This window comes from Macrobrachium nipponense, chromosome 7 (genome assembly GCF_015104395.2).
Source record: "Macrobrachium nipponense isolate FS-2020 chromosome 7, ASM1510439v2, whole genome shotgun sequence".
Lineage (NCBI taxonomy): Eukaryota > Metazoa > Arthropoda > Malacostraca > Decapoda > Palaemonidae > Macrobrachium > Macrobrachium nipponense.
In genome coordinates, this window is record NC_061109.1 from 10,243,292 (window position 1) to 10,266,353 (window position 23,062).

The 23,062-nt window shown below is 37.4% G+C and overlaps 1 protein-coding gene across 1 annotated transcript in view; it reads left to right on the forward strand.

The window, feature by feature from the left end:
• LOC135217360 (ATP-dependent RNA helicase DDX54-like) overlaps nucleotides 1–23,062 on the forward strand; it is a 197,739-nt gene that overhangs the window by 41,903 nt on the left and 132,774 nt on the right. Inside the window, exons 5-9 of the mRNA XM_064253200.1 lie at nucleotides 823–1,044; nucleotides 12,442–12,610; nucleotides 12,780–12,875; nucleotides 19,183–19,297; nucleotides 19,499–19,604. Of these exons, the coding sequence (XP_064109270.1) occupies nucleotides 823–1,044; nucleotides 12,442–12,610; nucleotides 12,780–12,875; nucleotides 19,183–19,297; nucleotides 19,499–19,604 (708 nt within the window). The remainder of the gene's footprint in view (nucleotides 1–822; nucleotides 1,045–12,441; nucleotides 12,611–12,779; nucleotides 12,876–19,182; nucleotides 19,298–19,498; nucleotides 19,605–23,062) is intronic.

Below are 23,062 nucleotides of genomic sequence, written 5' to 3' on the forward strand. Positions count from 1 at the left end.
TAATTTATTTTGGCAGTGCAGAATCTGGAGAAGAAGTAGATGCAAAGATTTTCAATCAAATGGCTGCCAGTTTCAATTGGAAAATATAGAAGCAAAATGCAAGAGAAGAATGCTTTATTGATATATGCAGAGAGATAAGTGGGGATATGACTTTTTATGCCACAAGAGGAAATTGATAATAAATATTATTAGATTAATTAGGAGAATGGTGGGAAGTTAGTGAAATGGCAGAAGAATATTGGAACTGTAAATGGAATGGTTGAGTGCTAGCATACTGTAGAATAATGGAACACCTGCATTTTAGTCAGTAGAATGGTGGGATGCCAATAAAATTATCATTAAAATTAAGGAAGGCCATGAGAGCAGTGGATAGAATGATGTAGCATTATTGTATTTCCAAACCATGGAAAATTACTGGTAGTACTGTCTGTTAAAAGTTGGATAACTGAAAAAATAAATAAGTAATTAGAATGATAGACCACCACAACATTAGAATAGTAGTTGAAGACTATCAGACAGGTTAGTAAAATTGTGGATCTCTGGTAATAGCAGTGATGGGAAACCAGTAGAATGTTTAATAAGATAATGCACTGTAATCAAAGCAAATATGTTTATGCATACTTTAACTTTTTATTTTTTTTAATTTGGAAAGTAACATTCCAGTGTGAACAGAAAAATTTCCATGCCCTAGAACAGTTTATGCTTAAATGATTCATTATTTTCTACATGTTAAAAGTTTGTTTGCTGTGGTCAGTCATCCCCCAACGATGGGGGAATTGCTGTTTTATGGAGCTGCTTACATTTTGTATTCTTTTATTCTAGGTTGGCTCATCTTATTGTCGAAATGAACCTGAAGCTCAAAACAATACAGTATGTTGTCTTTGATGAAGCTGATCGTCTTTTTGAGATGGGTTTTGCAGAGCAGTTAAATAGTATTGTGAAGTGTCTTCCAGAACAGCGACAAACCCTGCTTTTTTCTGCTACTCTTCCAAAAATGCTTGTTGAATTTGCTCGAGCTGGGCTCAGTGATCCAGTTCTTATTCGGTAAGTTATGCTTTGGGTATTTGTCATTCTTGACCCCTTGTTTTATTGTGATACAGTTTGTTTGATATTTATATGTTGATTACATGTTAGAGGAGGAAGAAAAGCATTGAAAAGAAGTAGGCTTTAAAGAATGGAACAAACATTTAGTAGAAATCAAGACTAAAATTACTAAAAAAAAAAAAAATTCTAGAAGAAACTGATTTGTTAGTGGAATAAGAGTGAAAAATAAAATGAAATATTAAGCATTAAAGTAATGTGTAGAGACATAGGCCAGCAAAATAGGGGGAAAACAGAGAAAGAAAAATGGTAATAAGTTCATTTAACAGACATTAAATTCACTGATACACAACAAAAGGCAAAGCAAAATTCCATTCTGTGAAAATATGAGGATCAGGACGTAGGACCAGTTGTGGTTTAAAACTTTTGAAAAGCTCACCTTCACCACCACACATCTTCACAGCAGATTCAGATGATCTTTATATAATTAGAAAGGAGAGAGTAGAGAAAGAAACAAAAAACAAGAACAATGATGGATCAGAAAACCTACAAAAGGGAGCATTAATTGTAATAATCCTTTTGCTATTCCAACAAACTTCCTCATGTTGTGGTCAGTGACCAAAAAGATATACCATTTTATCATGTGAACAAATAAAAATTATAAGTACAACACAGTTCAGATGCACAAAGGCTCTTCACACAATGAAGCAGATTAAGGGCAAAAATACAGTGAGATAGGCATATTGTTTTAATCCTATTTCATGACAACATTCCCACATCTTCAGGGATTTTCTACAAAATAAAATATAAGTTAACATAGAATAAGAGCTGATTACAAGATCCAATAGTTGAAAAAACTAAAACAATTTATGTTATGGTAAAATTACAACTTGCAGAATTAAATTACATGTGCACTTGACTAAAACTGAAACTAGAAGTACAAAATATTATATATACCAAAAAGAACATGTAAATATTTTGGCAAATTTATATATAATGTATATATAAAAAAGAATGCCACCACATACAATAAAAACTAAAAGTCATATATATTCATAAAACTAAAGCAGAAAACAGCCCCACACAACCAACCTTTCAGCATCAAAGATAAAAACACACTAAAAGTAAACAATGTTAAGAGGCACAAAGAAATTACTTTTCTCCTCCAGTACTTCTGTAATAAATGCTTTCCTTCCAGGGTTTTCTATAAATTTTTTTTATTTTCCAAGAGATTTTACTAAGATTGTACACAAACATTTTGGAGCCATAAATCTAGAGCTTATTCCTAAGAATCCTAAGACCATTGGCTCACTTTTCAAGTTTAAAGATGGGTCTGCCCTTTGATGACTTTGAGTGTCGATTATGAATGCACTTCTCCCAGATGAAATCTGGGAAAATATATAGGATCTACCTGGCAGCTTCTCAGGGTCAGTGCCGATTGTCATCGGGGCATTAGTTATAGAACTAGGTGTAAGCTATCTAACCCAGAAACTTCTTGTATAAGGAATCACATTAGTAATTGTGAAACTACCATCAAATGTGAAGATTTTAAAATTATTGGCCAAACAAAGGATTTCAACGAACTGTCGACTTTGGAAGCGTTAAACATCAAATTACGAGTTCTGACTCTCAACAACCATTCCTCTGTTGTCCTGTATCATTCTTTGTGCCTCTTGACATTGTTCACTTTTAATGTGCTTTTATCGTTGGTGCTGAAAATTTAGTTGTGCAGAGCTATTTTCAGCTGTAGTCTTATGAATACTGTGTATGACTTATTTTTTATTGTATGTGCTGGCATTCTTTTTTACATACATATAGATATGTATAATTTGTTCATATACGAAACAAACCTTCGTTCTTAACATTAGGATTTACTAGTGCCAAGCTGGAAACCGGTAGAATTAAAATTAAACTTGTGCGATCCAGGGACTATTGGCATCTATACCAGGTCACGGGGCATGTATACCCAGAATACCCTCGGCGTCGTGTGACCGACCCGCCAGTTATCTTTCTACCGCCTTTAAGATAGGACGTGTTCTCTGTCTATCTGTTTAAAGCCTGTTTTAGTTTGCCTGTTTTTATCCATTTCAATTTCATTTTTCTTATTAATTCTCTTTTTCTGAGTGTGCTCAGTGTGGGTGTGAGCTGTAAGAGTGTGTAAGTGGTGAGATGGAGTGTTTTGTATCGCCATCGGGGTCTTCTTCCGTTTCGAAGACAAGACAAAGGAAATGCCCTGGAGTCAGTGGCTTTCCGTGTTCAAGATTCTTAACTTCGGTGTCGACGGATCCTCATCCAACGTTTAGTAGGTGCAGGGAAAATGTATGTACAATTACTAATCCTTGTTCTGTTTGTCGTGGTTGGTCGGTGGAACAGTGGAGGAAGTTTTATGAGAAAGGCCAGTACAAAAGAAAGGAGTCGATGCCATCTTTGGATGACCAAGCGTTGCCGGCTTCTTTTGTATCGGCAATACATCAGACTGCTCCATATGTTTTGCCACTGCCTTTGATTTGTCCCATACCCCTTTGGTTTCTCCTAGTGGTTCGTTTTCAGAAACGCCAGGAGGGGTTTTGGGTAATTTGATGCATAATTTTTACGCTCCTTTGTTCCCAGCAGGGAGTGGGGGAGCATAGCCATCTTTGTTCCAGGTGCCGGCTCCCGACTCGAACAGGATGGAAGGTACATGGGCGGCGCTAGGCCTTCCAGGCTTACCAACCTTGGAAGGTTTGCTGTCGCATTATATGACATCACGGTTCCAGCAGAATCCGGCAGCGCTGAATATTCCTCATCCCCCAGGCTTGCACTTTATGGGAAATAATGTTGCGGCTACGCCAACAACTTCATTGGTTATGGCGATGCAGAACGTTGGGGGTAGTTTTCCTGCAAACACAGGGATGCCAGCAGCAGCAGCCCAGTCTCTCCCTACAAGATTGGTGACGTCACAACCGACGTCACACACCGACATGACAGACTCGATGACGTCACAGCCTACTGGTTCTCAGTCTTCTTCGCTGCCTCCAGACTCAAATACACTTTCTGACTCAGTAGTACACACTTTAATGAAGAAATTACAGGATCTAGAGAAGAAAATTAATAAGAAAGACAAAAAGAAAAGGCGTGATTCGTCTTCTTCTTCGTCTTCTTCCTCTAGCTCGGCGTCATCGCTAAGTTCAATGACGTCACGGCATGTACCAGTCAAGCGTTGGAGGATACTGGATTTTGCGGCTGTTTCTCGGGCCAAGAGGAGAAGAGTGAATTCTTCTTCATCTTCGGGCCAGGACGGTCACATCCCAGTCAGCAAGAAAGGCAAGAAGTCAGTGGCTGGTAAGCTCAAAGCTAGTGGCCGAAGCCGTTTACAAGAGTCCGAACAAGTGAGTGAGTCGTCGGCCGATGGGATAACGGCCAACGCGGAGTTGCCAGTAGAGACTATGAAGAGTCAAAGAAAAACTACAGTGTCGTTGGTGAAATGGCGTTCGGGGCGAAAAGTGCAGCAAAAAATAGAGCACAGATACCGGTTTCGCCTGTAAGACTGTTTAAAATACGGAGAAAAGATGATAAGGCTCCTATTAAAATGTCGAAAAATAGCGAGTTGGCAACCTCGTCTGATACGTTGGTGGAAGGTGTTGTCCACCTAAATGAAGGATCAAGGCCGAGTTCTCCGAAGGTTGATGGAAATGATTTTAATCGTCATGGAGAGGAAGTGAGCTCGGTTTTGAGAGAGCCTTCATCTTGGAGGTATAGGCGAGATTCTCGCTCTAGATCCGCGAGCAGAGAAGGGGTGAGGCGGTCTCGTTCTCCTGCTGACTGTTCGGGATCGAGCTGTCGGCAGTCAGCGGAGATCAAAGAAGCCGCGGCCGTAGGGGCAGACGGCCACGAAGCACCCGGACGTTTGTCAGGGGATAGGAGTGAGATAGCGTCTCCCGTGGCAGAGCACAGTACGCTAGAACCGGAGGAAGGAGAGAACCAAGAGTTTCTGGCTTCGTATGCCGAGGTGATTGATTTGATTCGTCAATTCAATAACCTTTCGGACAGAACGGAAACACCTGCCAGTATGATTCCTCCGTGGACTGACATGGCGTTTGGTGTGAAAAAGGATACCAAGGTGTCGTATGAATTGCCTCGTTCAAATCATGCGGAGTCCGTTTTACAACACGTAAACGCACAGATTGCGGGAAGGGATAATTCCTTAAGATCGAATAGATCGTTTAAGTTTATCCCTTCTCCAATGATGAAACATAGAAAATATTATACGACACCGACGGTTCCTTTACTGTCTAGACAAATTAACCCAAATGTGGTATGGTTAAGGCCTGGATTAACCTTAGATCAAGCAAAAATGGAATGCCCTTCGATGACTTGCCAAGAGGCTGCTACGTTAGAAGCTACAGCTGCTTCTGTCTTTCAGACTGCTTCTTGGTTGGATCTTTGGTTGACAGCAGTTGCAAAGATTGCATCCTCATAAGTGACAAGGAAGGCAGTGGATGAATCAATGTTTATTAGATTACTACAAACAGGTGCCAAAGCAGTTGCTTACTTCATAAATTTAAGTGCCAATGTTTGGGCAAATATCCTGTTAATGAGGAGGGATGCAGCTTTGGCTAGACTAAGTCGCACTGTTGATTTGGATTCCCTGCTAGCAATGAGGAATGGCAATATCTTAGTCGCAATTGATGTTGCCAGAGGCCATACTAGAAGAGGGTATAGATAGGAGAAGGATGGACACTAACGATAGATTAGTACAGCAGGCAGTCAGGAAAACATCTAGCAGTCAGGCTAATCCTATGGAAGTAAGGCAGCAGCAAATACCTCAGAAGAAGCCAGTGAGGCATAACATCCCTAATAGAGCAACAAGACCCTCTTCCCCAAAGAAATTAACTCATCGGCCCTTTCACAATAGAAATAACAGAGGAAGGGGGATTAGGGGAAGAGGAAGGGGCTCAAAATGATAGGACAGGCGCCTCTCATCACTCAGCCACACCGGTGGGGGTTGCCTGGCAAATCACTGGGAGCAGAGCAGTGGGTGGTGGATGTTCTCAGAGTCGGGTATTTGATTCCGTCCGAGGTAACCCCACCCCTGACGGAACATTCATTACCCCACTTCGCTTATGCTCAAGAAGCTCAGAAGGCCATTATTCTGCAAGACGAAGTGAAGAAGATCAAGGAAAAAGGAGCTGTGGAACAAGTATACAGTCCGTCAAAAGGCTTCTACAGCAGGATTTTCCTGGTACCCAAAGCCAATGGGGAGTGGAGGACAGTAATAGACCTGTCAACCTTGAATCTGTTTACTATAAGGAAAACCAGTTTCAAAATGGAAACCCCAAAAACGGTTCTACAAGCAGTCAGGATCGGGGACTTTATGCTGACAATCGATCTGAAGGACGCATACTTTCAGATACCAGTCAATCAGTCTTCAAGGAAATTTCTCTGCTTCAGTCTTGCAGAGAAAGTTTTTGAGTTCAAAGTTCTGTGCTTCGGATTGACAACATCTCCTCAAGTGTTTACAAGAGTGTTCACTCTCGTGTCGACATGGGTGCATGCTCAGGGGATCAGGCTAATAAGATATCTAGATGATTGGCTGGTGATAGCAAAGTCCAGAGAGAAATTACCCTTCTACGGTTTTGTCACAGCTTAGGCATTGTGATAAATCAGGAGAAGTCGCAGTTGGATCCAAGTCAACGGCTGGTGTCTCTGGGAATGGTTATAGACACAATAAAAGCCAAAGTATTCCTGACAGACCAGATAGTAGAGAAATGCAAACAAGTGGTGAATGCCTCTCTGGAAAAACAAACACAGCCAGCAAAACAGTGGCAGGTAGTACTGGGAGTTCTAACTTCCTTGGAGAAGCTAGTACCACAAGGGAGGTTACATCTTCGATCTCTACAATGGAGGATGAAGGAGTTTTGGTCACCAATAGTAGATCACCCGTACGAGCAGATTCCCTTGTCGGCAGAAGTGAGGAAAGACTTGCTGTGGTGGGTGAAGGACAGCAATCTGACAGTGGGTGTTCCCCTTCAGTAACCCTCCCCGGATCTCCTGCTGTTCTCTGATGCGTCACTAGAAGGTTGGGGAGCACATTTGGAGGAGCTGATGGTTTCAGCAAAATGGAGCGGCGAGGACAGAAAACTCCATATAAACGTGCTGAAGCTAAAAGCAGCATTTCTAGCACTACAGGAATTCTGGGAGAGGGTACAGGGGCATTCAGTGGTTTTGATGTTAGATAACACCAAAGTAGTAGCTTACATAAACAAACAAGGAAGTCTAGTGTCTCGACAGTTACATGTGATGACAGTTCAACTTCATCAGTGGGCTGTAGAGAACGTAGTAGACATCAGGGCCAGATATATTCCGGGAAAAGAAACATAGTGGCCGACAAGTTGAGCTTCAGGGATCAGATCTTGGGAATGGAGTGGTCCTTGCACCAACAGGTAGTGGACAGAATGCTCGGGTTGTGGGAAAGGCCGATCATAGACCTATTCGCAACCAGGTACAACAAAAGTTGGGAGTGTATTGTTCGGTAGTCCCGGACATAGAGGCAGTAGCAGAAGATGCTTTACAACACCCATGGGTCAATCTGGACGTCTGTGCATTTCCTCCATTTTGTCTAATCCGTCAGGTTCTGGACAGGGTAATGCAGTGTCAGAACCTCAGAATGACTCTGGTAGCTCCGTTATGGCCAAAGGGGGAATGGTTTCTGGATCTCTTGGAACTCCTGATAGACGTGCAGAGAGAGTTACCCCCTTGGAACAACCTGCTATGTCAGCCGGACGTGGAGAGGTACCACCGGTCGGTGAGGTCCCTACCACTTCATGGGTGGAGACTGTCGAGTATCTCTTGCGAGCGAGAGGGTTTTCGCAAAAAGCAGCAGCGCACATGGCAGGAAATATCAGAAAGTCATCGGCAGCTGTATACCATGGAAAATGGTCAGCATATTGTGATTGGTGTTGTAGAGGGAACTTGTCTCCACTCGGTACCACTATTCAGCAATTAGCAGACTTTCTGATATATCTCAGGACAGAAAGGCATATGTCTGTGTCTGCGGTGAAGGGGTACAGGACTGCTCTAGCCTCGGTCTTACGCATGAAATGCGTGGACATTTCATCTTCATGGAAGTTGGCCATGTTGATGAAGAGCTTTGAGCAGTCATGTTCACCAAAGGAACTGAAAGCCTCTGATTTGGATTTGACCATGGTACTGAGTAGTCTGACAAAACCCCCCTACGAACCACTAAGCCTGACCCTGAAAACAGTCTTCTTATTGGCCCTAGCTTCAACCAAAAGGGTGGGGGAGCTACATGGCCTGTCATCTATTGTAAAGCACTCGAGAGGTTGGAAGTCAATGGCATTCGAATTTGTGCCAGAATTCATGGCCAAGACTCAAAACCCATCAATAGTGGATGGCAGATTTGACTTTTTTTTTTTTTTTCTTCTTTTTTTCCTCTCCATACCTTCTCTGGCAGATTTTATAGATCATGACAAAGATGAGATGCTTCTGTGTCCCATCAGGGTAACAAGAGAGTACTTCAGGAGGACCAAAAAGGAAGTGTCCAGAAATACAATATCGTTCTGGCTAAGAGAAACGATCAGGAATGCCTACATGACAGAAGACAAGGGGTCAGATAGCCAGGAGAGGGCTAGGGCTCATGACATTAGAGGCTTGAGTGCTGTTTTGGCATTCAAGAAGAATATGTCTGTGGAGAGAATTCTGAAAGCTGGTGTTTGGAAATGCCAAATGACTTTCACTTCCTTTTATTTAAAAGACTTTGCCCATGGATCCTTGGATACCTTTTCCTTGGGTCCAGTGGTGGCGGCCCAGCAAGTGGTATAGCTCATTTAGTACCCCTGGCAGGTCAGTTTGTGTCTAGTCTAAGATGAAGGTATGAAAGTAGAATGAATGGGATGAGTGGTCTTTTTTTCTTTACTACTTTCATTCTACTCCTTTACCTACGGGCAGTATGAAGGAGAGTACCATCATGAGCTGGAATGGAATAGATGTAGGTGAGGTGGTCAGCCATACTGTAAAGTTATGTTAGAATATATAGTATACTTTTCAGTAGCAACACACCCCTCTCGGTAATAAGGAAGGGAGAGGTTATGGTAGATTCAGATACAAGGGACAAGAGTGGTTTATGAGAATGGAGGGTCCTCTATTTTCCCATAGTTTATAAACCATGGCATGATACCAGCACCCAGTGAGGGAAACCAATAGATTTCCTTATATCTTTGGTTCTAAGGTTTATAGTCCATTCTCTTAGAATATTCCTAATATTCGGAAATGGATTTAGGTGGCAAACTCCCAGTCAGTTAGAGACTTACCTCCCTCCAATAAGAAAGTCTATCCTAATGTTAAGACAGAAGGTTTGTTTCATATATGAACAAATGACAAATTTGTAACTAATTTGTATTTTTCATAACTAACAAACCTGAGGTCTTAACAGTTAAAGGCCCACCTCGAACTACCCCTCTAGCAGTCTAACTGGGTTAGAAGTATAACTGGCAGGTCGGTCACAAGACGCTGAGGGCATTCTGGGTCTACATGCTCTGTGACCTGGTATAGATGCCAATAGTCCCTGGATCGCACAAGTTTAATTTTAATTCTACCGGTTTCCAGCTTGGCACTAGTAAATCCTAATGTTAAGACCTCAGGTTTGTTAGTTATGAAAAATACAAATTATTTACAAATTTGTCATTTTGCCAAGATATTTACATTTTTCTTTTTGGTAATTAGAATTTTTTTACTTCTAGTCTCAATTTTACTCAAGTGTGCATGTACTAATTTAAGTCTGTGAGTTGTAATTTTACCTTTAAATTGTTTTATTTCAACTGATGGATCTTGTAATCAGCTCTTAATTTAGTTAACATATATTTTATTTCGTAGAAAATCCTGGAAGATGTGGCGATGTTGTCACAAAATGTAGGATTAAAATAAAATGCATATCTCATTGTATTCCTGCCCTTAATCTACTTATCATGTAAATATAAGTACATATACATTTTACCTGAATTAATACAAAGTACATGTGTATACATGTGGTAATATGATTTATATGACAAGAAAAATACAAAGTACTACATGTATATACATGAATGTGGTAAAGGAGCTGAAGGTGAAGGTCTGAGTCTTTTGGATGATTGACCTTCAAAAAAAATTGCCAATCATTAGATGCCGTTGAATATCTCCCTTGAGTACCTTTCTTATTGCTATAACCAAAATTCTGAGTTACTGGTCTAATGTTACTTCATCTGAGCGATGGACAAAACTGCCAAGAGTGGTCAGCACTCTTAAACCCACCACAGTATTTAACTTTGCAAAACTTCTTTGTATATCCCTGCGTGTTATTGTTACAGTTAAAACAACGAAACTATGGCGTTTGATCTGTAGATCCCCCATTACTCTCAACCTTAGCACAAAAACCTGAATCCCACTATGGCAGATTCTTTAGCGCAACCATCATGGCTTTTGGTATGCCATTGGAAAATGTGCTATCTACCGTCGGACATTTCGACAAATTCACAGGAATCTGGGCACAAAGGTTCTACCTGATTGTCAAACTACTCTATTGCATCTAGATGGCTTGCAAGAGCCAGGAAAAATACAATTTCTCTGTTAAATCTCTTGTATCATCAAACAACTACAATGAATTATTGATCCTGTTCCTTCCTAATCTTAAAGAATGACCTCAAATCCGAGATTAAATCCCCACATTGAGCAGCCCCATACACAGTTCTAAGTAAAGTTTTGAGGTCCCACATTTGGCACTTTTTGAAACTGAAAACTACAGAGCTAAAAAGCTCTTTAGCTTCAATGAATGCCTTTGTCTGATCTGTGATTTTCTTTGAATTCAAATGGTTTTGAACAGAATCAATTAAAATTTCCACTGGCTGGCGAAGGACACCATCAACCAAGCCTGCAAATGACGCATTGTTATCTACCCCCTAAGCGTAAACACCGGTGACTCGCTTAAACACAAATGCCACATTAAACACACCCAGTATGAATGTGAAAAATATATTGCTGTCACATAACTCAATAAGAGGAAAAACCAAAATAATTGCAGAAAGAGAGAAAGAGGGAAGAAAAAAAATTGAACTCACTTTGTTCCCTTAAAAAAATACCCTTAACAAAATCAGCCCATATAAACTATAAACAACCTACTCCACCCCCAAAATCATTCATAAGAAAAAACAAAAGAAAAAAGAAAGATAACCAAAATCCACCAACCACCAAAATTTTGGTCCTCATCACTTGCACACCAGCATGTATATGATAAAAAAATGCCATTCAAAGTAGAAGTCAAGATCTATAGCACAGTGATAAGACCAGTGTTAATGTATGGATCAGAAACATGGGCTCTAAGAAGAAAAGAGGAAGCAAAGCTTGAGAGAACAGAAATGAGAATGCTGAGGTGGATTATGGGAATATCGCTGCTTGAGAGATTGGAAAATTATGAAATAAGCAGAAGAGCAGGCTTAGTGAAGATTTCAGAGGTGATGTGAGAGTCACAATGGAGATGTTATGGACATATGTTAAGGATGGATGATGAGGAGGGAGTGAAGAGGGCTTGGTAAGAACCTGTTAGAGGAAGAAGATCGAGAGGGAGACAGAGAATTAGATGGCGGGATAAAATGAAGGAAGATATGGAGAGAAGAGGTTTGTGGAGGAAGATGTCTTTGATAGAAGGCAGTGGAGAAGGCACATAAGGCAAACAAACTCTTACTGTAGGGAGGGATAATGGTGGGAAAGAAGAAGACATGCACCCCAGCTTCAGCTCAAGTCTGCGATCCCAACACTCGCTAAATCACAACTGCGTTTCATTTAAAAACGGAAAACACTCAACACTTGCTAAATATTCCCCATGCCAAAGCAGGCTGAATGAAATATCCTACCAACTACCTCAGGGACCAAAAACTGCAATGCAATGAATTTTCCTTCTAACTGATGGAGTGCCAACTGTTCCACATTTTACCCAGACAACACCATATGAAAAACAAAACGTGTATTCAAAGTATGTACCTAATTCCTATTTCGTTCACATCACCCATACACTCCTTCTTCAGTATGGTTTCAACCCCGTATGTATTTATTCTTCACCACTGCACACCCCTCCCCAGGGATATTCTCTTACCTTGAGATTAAGTTGGCACTTGGTAGCTTAAGCTGAGAATCTCTCTCTCTCTCTCTCTCTCTCTCTCTCTCTCTCTCTCAACAAACTCTTCAACTAACATTTGTGAATTCAAATCCCCTTTATGAAAATAAAGTTTATTTTACAGAAGAAACAAACGTGACCAGGATAATTATGGTAACCAGTCATAATGAAAAAAATGATAGAGCTCATAATTGTAACCTGTACTGGTATTTAATTACTTGTCATACAGTAGTTGAATTGTTTTTTTACTAATTTTTCAGTTTGGATGTTGAGCACAAACTGTCAGAGAATTTGAAAATGACTTTTTTCAAATGTAAATCTGAGGATAAATTGGCGTTGCTTCTACACCTTCTGCAGCACGTTATCAAGAAAAAGGAGCAAACAATCATCTTTGCAGCAACAAAGCATCACGTAGAATACTTGCATAATGTTAGTGATGATTTTTGTTTGCAGTTATTGAAATTCATGAAAGAAATTTACTTCATATATCAAGGACATTGAAAAATTCATATATTAATATCCCTGTTGTTTTTTTATGTCATTTGCACTGAGTTAAGTCACTCGTAATGTACAGTTAGAAAATTTATTTTTTTAACAGGCATTAGATATGGCAAAAATACCAAACACATACTGCTACTCATCTCTACATTCAGTTGCAAGGAAGATTAATGTTGCTAAGTTCCAGACCAAGAAGGTTAGTCTTCAGTATTTGTACCTTTCAGTTCTAAATGTTATTTTATAATACACCTATTTTCAGGATTTCTATATGAGAAATATCCACAAATTCCTGGTTTTGTTTATCAATTTCATCGTAAAATGTACATTTTGTGATAAAACTATTTAAGAAACATTTTTAGTGGTGTTTTCTTGAGTTTTAACTAACAAAATAGGCAGATTCAAGTATTTTTATAGTGTTTTCAACTATTCATGGGTTCTAGCTATTTGGCAGGGCTCTGGTACCAATCCCCCGCGAATATGGGGGAGTACTATATATATATATATATATATATATATATATTATATATATATATATGATATATAGATATAGAATATATATAGATATTATATAGATATATATAGATATTATATATAGATATATATATATTATACAGTAGACCCTTGACTCACGAACACAATCCGTTCCTAGACCTTGGTCGTGTTCCAAATTGTTCGTGACTCGGAGCTAATTTCCCCATAAGGTTTAATGGGAATAATATTAATTGGTTCTCGACCCCTACGAACCAATATATATTATGTATATTTTGCCTTATTTTACACAGATAATGTAAAAGTCAGTGTAAAAAACCTTAATATATCTAATAATATAATTTAAAATGGTAAACTAACACTATAAAAACGTTTGTAAAGTGAACACTTACTATGACTGGCGAGACTTCTGGCTTGACGGACAAGAGAAGAGGAGGGTGGTGGGTGGGGAGGAGGTTATTGTGCGGAAGGAGACCCTCCCCCATCCAGGTCGGGGAGATCTCGTTCCGGAGATTCAACTCTTATAGGTTTTTTTGGTGAACGTTTAATCACAAACAAACTTATCCAATGTCTGTTGCCTTTTCCTTCCTTGCATAACTTTTCTGAAATGGCTCATTAAATTTTCATTGAGCATATTCACGATCCTGTTCGTAAAACAATTTTGTCCGGATGATACAATTCAAGGAAGCACTGGACATCATTCCACTTTTCCAATGCGGCTTTTATCACATCACTGCTGACATCTGTAACTTCCTCCCCAGCCTCCTCTTCGTCAGTTGATTGCTCCCAAGCAAGTTGCTCCTGCTGCTCTTTGTGGAGTTGAACAAGTTCGTCCGCAGTCAAATCTTCTGAATGTTCAGCGACCAATTCTTCAACATCTTCGTCGTTGACTTGTAGACCCATACTGTTGCCCATGGACACAATTTCTTGCACAATCTCTGCATCGAAGCCCTCAAAGTCACGGGGACAGTTACGCCACTTGGGCCAAAGTTTCCGCCACGCAGAATTTAATGTGCGGTACGTAACTTCAGTCCATGCGTTATCAATGAGGGTTATGCAGTGAAAAAACATTAAAGTGCTTCTTCCAAAATTCTTTTAAGGTTAATTTTGTCTCTTCAGTTACACGGAAGCATCTGGAGAAGAGCGCCTTCGTATATAATTTCTTAAAATTGCTAATGACTTGTTGGTCCATGGGCTGGAGAACAGAGGTCGTGTTGGGTGGAAGGAACTTGAACTGAATGAAGTCATGTTCACTGCAGTCAGCCAAGTACGAAGGGTGTGCCGGGGCATTATCCATGATCAGAAGGCACCGCAGGGGTAGCTTGTTCTCTGTTAGGTACTGACTCACGGTCGGCGCAAACACTTCATCAATCCACTCCATAAACAAGTTCCGTGTCACCCATGCTTTTGTATTGGCCCTCCACATTACAGGCAGTCTGGCCTTATTTACGTTGTGCTGCTTAAAGGCACGCGGGTTATTTGAATGGTAGACAAGTAGCGGCTTTAGTTTCAAGTCGCCACTTGCGTTTGAGCATAACAAAAGCGTAAGCCTATCCTTCATTGGCTTGTGGCCTGGGAGCGCCTTCTCTTCTTGGGTGATAAATGTCCTGTTGGGCATCTTCTTCCAGAAGAGGCCCGTTTCATCACAATTGAAAATCTGTTGAGCGACGTATCCTTCGGCCTCCACGAACTCGGCAAACTCGGTCACGAATGCCTCAGCAGCAGCCTTGTCTGCGCTAGCAGCCTCACCATGCCTAATTACAGAGTGAATTCCAGTTCTTTTCTTGAAGTTATCAAACCACCCTTTACTAGCCTTAAAATCATCTGGCGTGGCACTAGTAGAAGGAGTTTCCTTCAGCAAACTCTGATACACTTGCCGCGTTTCTCGCAGATGATCGGCTCGTTTACACTATCACCTGCCATCTGTTTCTCATGTACCCACTTCAAAATTATTTTTTCTGCCTCTTCGAGGGTGTGATCTCATCTTGGTTAGTACTGTCACTCCCTTCGCAACATTTGCTTCTTTAATGGCATCCTTGTTTTTCAAAATTGTCGAAATTGTCGACTTGGCCATCTTGTACTCACTTGCGATATCGGTCACGCGAACACACGTTCAAACTTTTCTATAATTTCTTTCTTTATTTCAATGGTTATCTTCCTCTGCACCCTCTTCTCACCATCACTCTTCACTTTCTTACTTTCACCACCACTCTTCACTTTCTTAGGGCCCATTATGAAGAAAAATCACAAGTTTTAGCGCAAAAAATGCTAAGCGAATTGACGAACGTCTTGTACACAAGAGATGAGACAAAGAGCGATGCGTGGGTGACGCCGTGCGTGGGCGGCTGGAGGATGGCTGTTCCATGGCAACTCAAACGCTCTCACGTGTGCTGGGCGATTTCGCGCATTTTTCAAATGTTTGTGTCTAAAAATTAGTTTGTGAAACAAAGTGAATTGTTATTTTCCAGAAATTTCCAGCATTTTTCAAATGTTCATGTCTCAAAATTAGTTCATGACCCAAACAGAATTTTTATTTTCCGCATTTTTTTTGGTTCGTATCTCAAAGTTAGTTCGTAGGTCAAGGGTGAAATTTGACCTATAATTTTGGTCGGGGATCGAGTTGTACGTGGGTCAATGCGTTCGTGAGTCAAGGGTCTACTGTATATATATATATATAAATTATAATATATATATATGTATATATATATATAATATTATATTATATATATATATTATTATATATTATTATATATTATTATAATATTATATATATATATATATTATATATTATTAGATTATATATATATATATATACTATATAATATATATATACTATATATATATATAAAGATTATAATATATATATATATTATAATATATATATATATATTATATATATAATTATATAATTATATATATTATGTATAGTATTATATTAATTATTTATATATATAATATATATAATATATATATATATATATATATATATATATAAATATATATATAATATATTATAATATATATGATATATATATAGTATATAATATATATATATAATATATATATATATATATATATCTATATCTATATATATATTATAATATTATATATAATATATATATATTATATAATATATAGAATATATATATAATATATATTATATATATTAATATATAATATATTATATATATAATATATATATAATATATATCTATATATATATAATTATAATAATATATATATAATATATATATAATTATATATATAATAATATATATATTATATATAATATAATAATTTCTATTAATAATATATTATATATAATATATATATATATATAATATATATAATATAATATAATCTTTATTAATTAATATACATATATATATATATATATATATTATATATATATATATATATATATATATATATATATATATATATATATATATATATATATATATATATATATATATATAATATATATATATATATATCTATATATATCTATATATGTATATATATATATATATATCTATATATATATATATATATATATATATATATATATATATATATATATATATATATATATATATATATATATATATTATATATTATATATATATATATATCTATTATAATATATAATATATAATTATATATATATATTATAATATTATATAATATAATATATTATATATATATATATATATATGTATATATATATATATATATATATATATATATATATATATATATATATTATATGACCCCGACCTGGGTCGCGTGGGATTCTTAAATTACTGTGGGTCATGCAGAAATCAAACGCTCAGTGATTAATTTAACACCGGTCTTATATTCTAATGAATTTACACAAGGGCCCGAGTGAAATGAACTTAATATCTATAGTACCGGCGGGATTGAGACCGAGCGAGGAACCGGCAGAGGGCACGAGGGAAAAGTGCGTCTTTCCCTTCTCTTGACCGATGCTTGACTGCCCGACCCTCCAGGAGACGGCTTGGTTTCCTCTCTCTTTCAATACCCCCCAGAAACCCCCGATATATTGCTTCTAGGCCATGATTGGGTCTGGCACCTGTCCTTAGGTCTATTGGCCAATGAGTGCCCCTGTAAGGGACGCTCATGCCCAACGGACTTTTTGGGGGATGTTGATGGAGGTGACGCTTTCTTCATCTGAGAGAGAATGACCGTTAACGACCTCATGGCGTCTTGTGAGATGTTCAGATATTCTTGGGAAGTTGTTTATAAGCCCTCTAGAATGGCTTATATATATATAAATACCACCTTTTTTGTAAACTTTCTCATTCATATACCTGAAGAGAGAGAGAGCAGTCTCTGAAATATAGTACTTTTTCTCTCTACATTTTGGTGTTTTTTATGGGCTCCTTTTATTAGATGGAATTCTGTTGTTACAGAACATTTTTACCAGTCATATATATATATATATATATATATATATATATATATATATATATATATATAGATATATATATATATATATATATATATATATATATATATATATATATATATATATATATATATATATATATATATATATATATATATATATATATATATATATATACAGTATATGTGTGTGTGTGTATACAGTTTTTTTTTTCTACATGAAACTTACCCTCTATTATTAGCGTTGTCTGTAGCTATTTGGCACAGGTTTGATGAGCAAACTGAAGCAATCTTTAAAGACTAAATCACTTCCAGTAGTTATGTCCCACCTTTTAGGGGGTGTGGTAAGACAGCAAGTGTTTTGGTTTATTTCATGGTATATATCCTTTGTGTTTTACAAGTCAGATGCTTACCACAAATGTGAGTGTGTAATGCATGACAAGATATGCTGATAATAATTTGTTGATAAGCAAACTATTTGTAGTAACAATATGCCATTATGAAATGAGGGACTTGTAGTCTTTAATTTGGCAGGAAAGTAAATGCACTTGTTCAACTATAGCCTAATCCAAAATTTTTTGCCTGTTCAAAAGCTTGCCTTGTGAAAGTTCAGCTCTCAAATTATAAGCTTAGAAATGAGTCTAGGAGTCAAGCATTACACAAGTACATATGTGTGGTTATTGAAAATCATATGTATGTAATGATGTTGGTATTTACAAATGTTTTTCAAAGACATGAACGCATCCATGTGTCTAGGATAGTACTGACCAGTTGTCGTCAACATATGTAACCATGATTACAGTAAAATGCGTCAGCTATCAGGTTTGCATATGTTAAAAAGGTAAAAGAACACTAAAGTTGTGCATTTCTCATGAAGTTGCAGTAGTATTTTAAGTCATTTTTACTGTAGTAGTACAGTAAATTGATGTTTTGAGTCCTATTTTTTGTTTTTCAGATCCTTCCATTTTTTCTCGGTAATCATGTTCATCATTTGATAAGTTTGTTTACAATTTTCTTCTTCCGGGGTTAACCCTGTGCTATGTTTTGCATGTCAAGAAGTTTTCTTTTCATATTACAGTCAGACCAGTTTTTTGAAAGGTACAAAGATTGTACTATGTTGTTTTGGGCTACATATTTTGTTCTTTTGCACAGAGAAACAACTTAAGCAACACTACTCCAGTGGTATGTTTGACTTACAAGATGTGATTGGCTCTGATCTTTGAAGTAGCCTTTACATACATCCTTTTGTATTGAAAATGGTACTTGTAGTAAGAATCTCATGGGTGGCAAATGAGGTATCACTTACCGGCTTTAAAGCAACCAGTTGTGTTTATATTTTAGGTGGTTCAGTTGTATATGGAAAAAGTCAGTGGTTTTGTGTTAGGGAACACATCTTTAGACATTTTTTATTTTCAAATTGTATATGCAGCAGAGATCCAAGCACCATATTTTGCTTATAAAACTAGGGTTTTATTTGTAAATATATTGTAGACATTTTCCATTTAGCGATCAATTATATATGAAAATGAGAGAGAATGTTATTTGAAAGATTTTTAAAATTTGATATATTTTATTTCCATCAGGTGCAGTGCCTTATAGTAACTGATGTAGCAGCACGTGGTATAGATATTCCCATGCTGGACAGTGTCATCAACTACCATTTTCCAGCTAAATCAAAGCTGTTTATACATAGAGTTGGTAAGTTTAATGTAATTTTCAAGTAAGTGCTTTTGAGGACATTATTTAGGTTGTTTCTCATGAAGCATTTTTACAGATGCCTGTAAGTACAAACTTATTGATATCCATTGAAAAAATTTCTGTAGCTTGGTTGGAGTAGTCATATTTGTCCTCTTACTCAATGCTTTTCAATAGACATGATTGTCTGAATCTGTTCACTAGGTCGAGTTGCTAGAGCCGGACGTTCAGGAACAGCATATTCTTTCGTTGCTCCTGATGAAGCAGCTTATTTCATGGACCTCCATCTATTTATTGGGAAGGATGTTCGGTAAGTTGATTAGAGCTTGGATAATGTGAAATGCATTTTTTTTATATAAAACAAAATTATTTTTCAACCCTAATCAGTTACCTTATTTCCCAGTATCAAGGGCACTATTTTTTCATAGATTAAGCTGAAATATCCAGTACATCTTTAAGCCAAGAGTTCAGCTTTTCATCAGCCTATCCTAACCTCAGAGGAAGCTTATTTTTGTTAGACAATAATCATAACTCCTATATATGAATTGTGTATTTGTTGCATAAATTCGTCTTACAAGAATGAATTAACAAAAATATCTTGAAAAAAGGCAAACAAAATTTATGTAGTCACAGAGTCGTCCCTGTAGTTTGAGATCACAGTAGATGACTTTAATTGAAGATTAGTAACTTAAATGTTGGGACATAGTTATTGCTGGTATTTTCACTCATTTGAAATGACCCTGACTTCAAGGAAAAAATAATAGCTGTCATAGGAAAATTGCAGTATGTACAAGTGATTACCTGTAAATTGTGCAATAGTTTCTTCAGAAATTCATGCTTGATTTTTTATACAGCACCTGGTAACTATATGCAAAATATTTTCATGTTTTGAAAATTCAAATTTTGTCTTAATTTTGTTACCTTTATTCTGCATATTAATCTTGATTTTATCTTTATTCTGCATCATTTGCATAATTGTGCTGTAAATTGTTATTCTATATTTCTAATATTTCCTGTTATCTGAAAATAACAAACCGGTTTTGATGAAGGAAAAACCCAATTCTGTAGTTGCTTTTAGTCCTCAAAGGAGTTATTCTTATGGATCAACCATAATCAAAGTATTCTCTCACAGTCGGTCTTGGCCAGAATAGTGCCTTTGATAGACAAAGTAATTTAGTATAAAGGACTCAAGGATAGAGGGCTGTTTTCCTTGCCTACAGCAATAAATTGATTTTTCTTCACCCATCTCATACAGATGTAGCAAAAGCACTTAAACTTGGTAAGTTCTCTATTGTTCACCGGGTGTGTGAAGGAAAAATGCTCACCACAAACTCCTATGCCAATTTGGGAGGGAGTTTGGTTTTCTTTAGGTAACAGCTGTTCATCCTCAAAGGAATATGATAAAGGAATTGACAAGTAACAAAAAGACCTAAGTCTTGATTAAAAAATCCAAATGACCATGATAAGGCATTTAAGTTTTTACCTACCTTCTTTTATTCAGGATACCAATAAGGGTTCAACAATTAAGGATAGGAAAAAACAAGAACACATATACATCCGATTCTTTGGGGAACTAAAGTGACATTAAGTTTTGCTAGGTTGAGATAAAGCTGTAATACACCCCCTCCCTGGCAGTATCTCAGAATTACCACTGCATCAGGAATGCCCTTTGTTTTCTACTAAGGTGCGTAAGGAAACAGGACATACCATACCACCTACCAACACACAGTGTACATACTTAAGTTGTGGGTTTGAATTTCAGCCTAGCCTAACCTTTTTTTACACAAATGAATAATCTACCCACCTGTACGTGTTCTCCAACTCCAGTATACTCCAGAAATCACCTTAGATCAACAGCACAAGACTTATGACCCAAAAACTCCTACCAGACAGAGAACTCTCCCCTACCAACCAAACCCTACACTCACGTGTCTCCTACTGCACCGTGTTATTGTTTACATCCCACCAACGCCGCCGCCATCTTGTCTATGACGTCACAGCCTATGACGTCTCAACACAACTTAAATACATCAACAGACACCTAGAATCAACCATATGCTGTCCATATATAGGACACCCACCATATTTCAACAATGCATAAAATGCCAATAACAATTATACAAAATATAATCACACTTATCTCCCTCTCCCTCCCCTCTGACTGTTTCCTAACCTAGTCCCCTCTTAATTTCCTTCATCCTCCAACTCTTTACCCTCTACATAATTTCTAATACTTTCCCCTTAAACTCCTGCTTTAGTTAATACATCAGCCACTTGCTCCTTTCCTTTTATCCATCTCACCTTTATTTTCCCGGATTCTATGGTTTCCCTTATTGCTGCAATATCTATTTTTAATCTCTTGCTACGTACACCAGTGCTCGATTTGATGGCGGTCATTAGTGTTTTACTATCAGTGTTAACCAAAGCTTCTAAATTTCTCCCTCCTACTACCTCTTCCCACAAATGCTTGAAATATATTAATCCTTCTATAGCTTCCCAAAAACCCCAACACTCAGGGCTTCGGCCTCAATGGTGGATTTTGCCACTCCTGGATTTCCTAGACTTCCACCATATGGGACTTCTCCTCTTTCCATCTGTCAAGGAAATTATATAACCCAGTTGAGTATGTTGGCCATCTTCTGTGTTTCCAAATGAAGCATCTGCATAGTCTTCCCAATAAATCCTTTCTTCTTCCGTCTCACTTAATGAGCTTCTTCATATCCTGAGTTGTTCCTTCTTTAAATGCTTTACTTAATTTGCTAACATCATATGATATTTCTGGCATGGTATGTAGTGATACCCAATTCAGCTGCCCTACCACTGATCTATACTCAGTTAACTCCTTTTGTTCTACCACTCTATTACCCGTATATCTTCTAGCCGCTGGTTCTCTTATGGAATTTAAATACTGCCACTGATTAAGGGAAAATCTATTCTCCTTCTGCTCTATTACTACTCCTATATACTTGAACCTTTTACTCTCTTGTTCTCCTACTTGCAATTTCCCTTTTAATTTCCCAATCGTTTCCTTTAAGAATCCTTCAGTTCCTCCGTAGCAAAAATCATCTATGTGTGTACACAAAATGCCATTCAATTTATTGTCCTTTTTCCAAAAAATATATTAGTTTCTAGTCTACATCTCTCACCTTGAAGCTCCTTCACTACTTTCACCACTTTACAATACCATGCTTTTGCTGCGTCCTTGAGCCCATAGATGGTTTTATTCAACTTCCATAATCCCCTCCAACCATCTTCCCTAGGTGGCTTTAAATACACTTCTCTTTGTATCTTGTCACCTTGTAAATATGCAGTTTTGACATCCAATGTATAACAATTCCAATGTTTCACCATTATTATGGTTAGACAGAATTTTAAAATTTCAGCATTGCATGTGGGAGCATCCTTTTCCCACTCTGCCATCTCTTCTTCAAACCCTCTAGCTACCAATCTTGCTTTACATATCCTTTCCCCCCCTTTTATCTTTTCAGTTACTATCCATCTTGTAGATATAGCTTTTTGTCCAACATCATTTACCTCCTAATATACCTGGTTACCTCTCCAATCTTGAAGTTCTTTTTCTTTAGCTTCCATTATACTTCTATTTTCAAATCCCAGCAACACCTCTCTTCATCTTCAATTTTTTCTACCTGACTATAATCCCTCAAGTTAACTCACCCTTTGTCACCTGACTGTGAGTCTTGTACATTGTACTAATCAGCCCATGCTTGGCTTGATCTTTTTCCTGCAAGACCTAATATAGTCCATTCT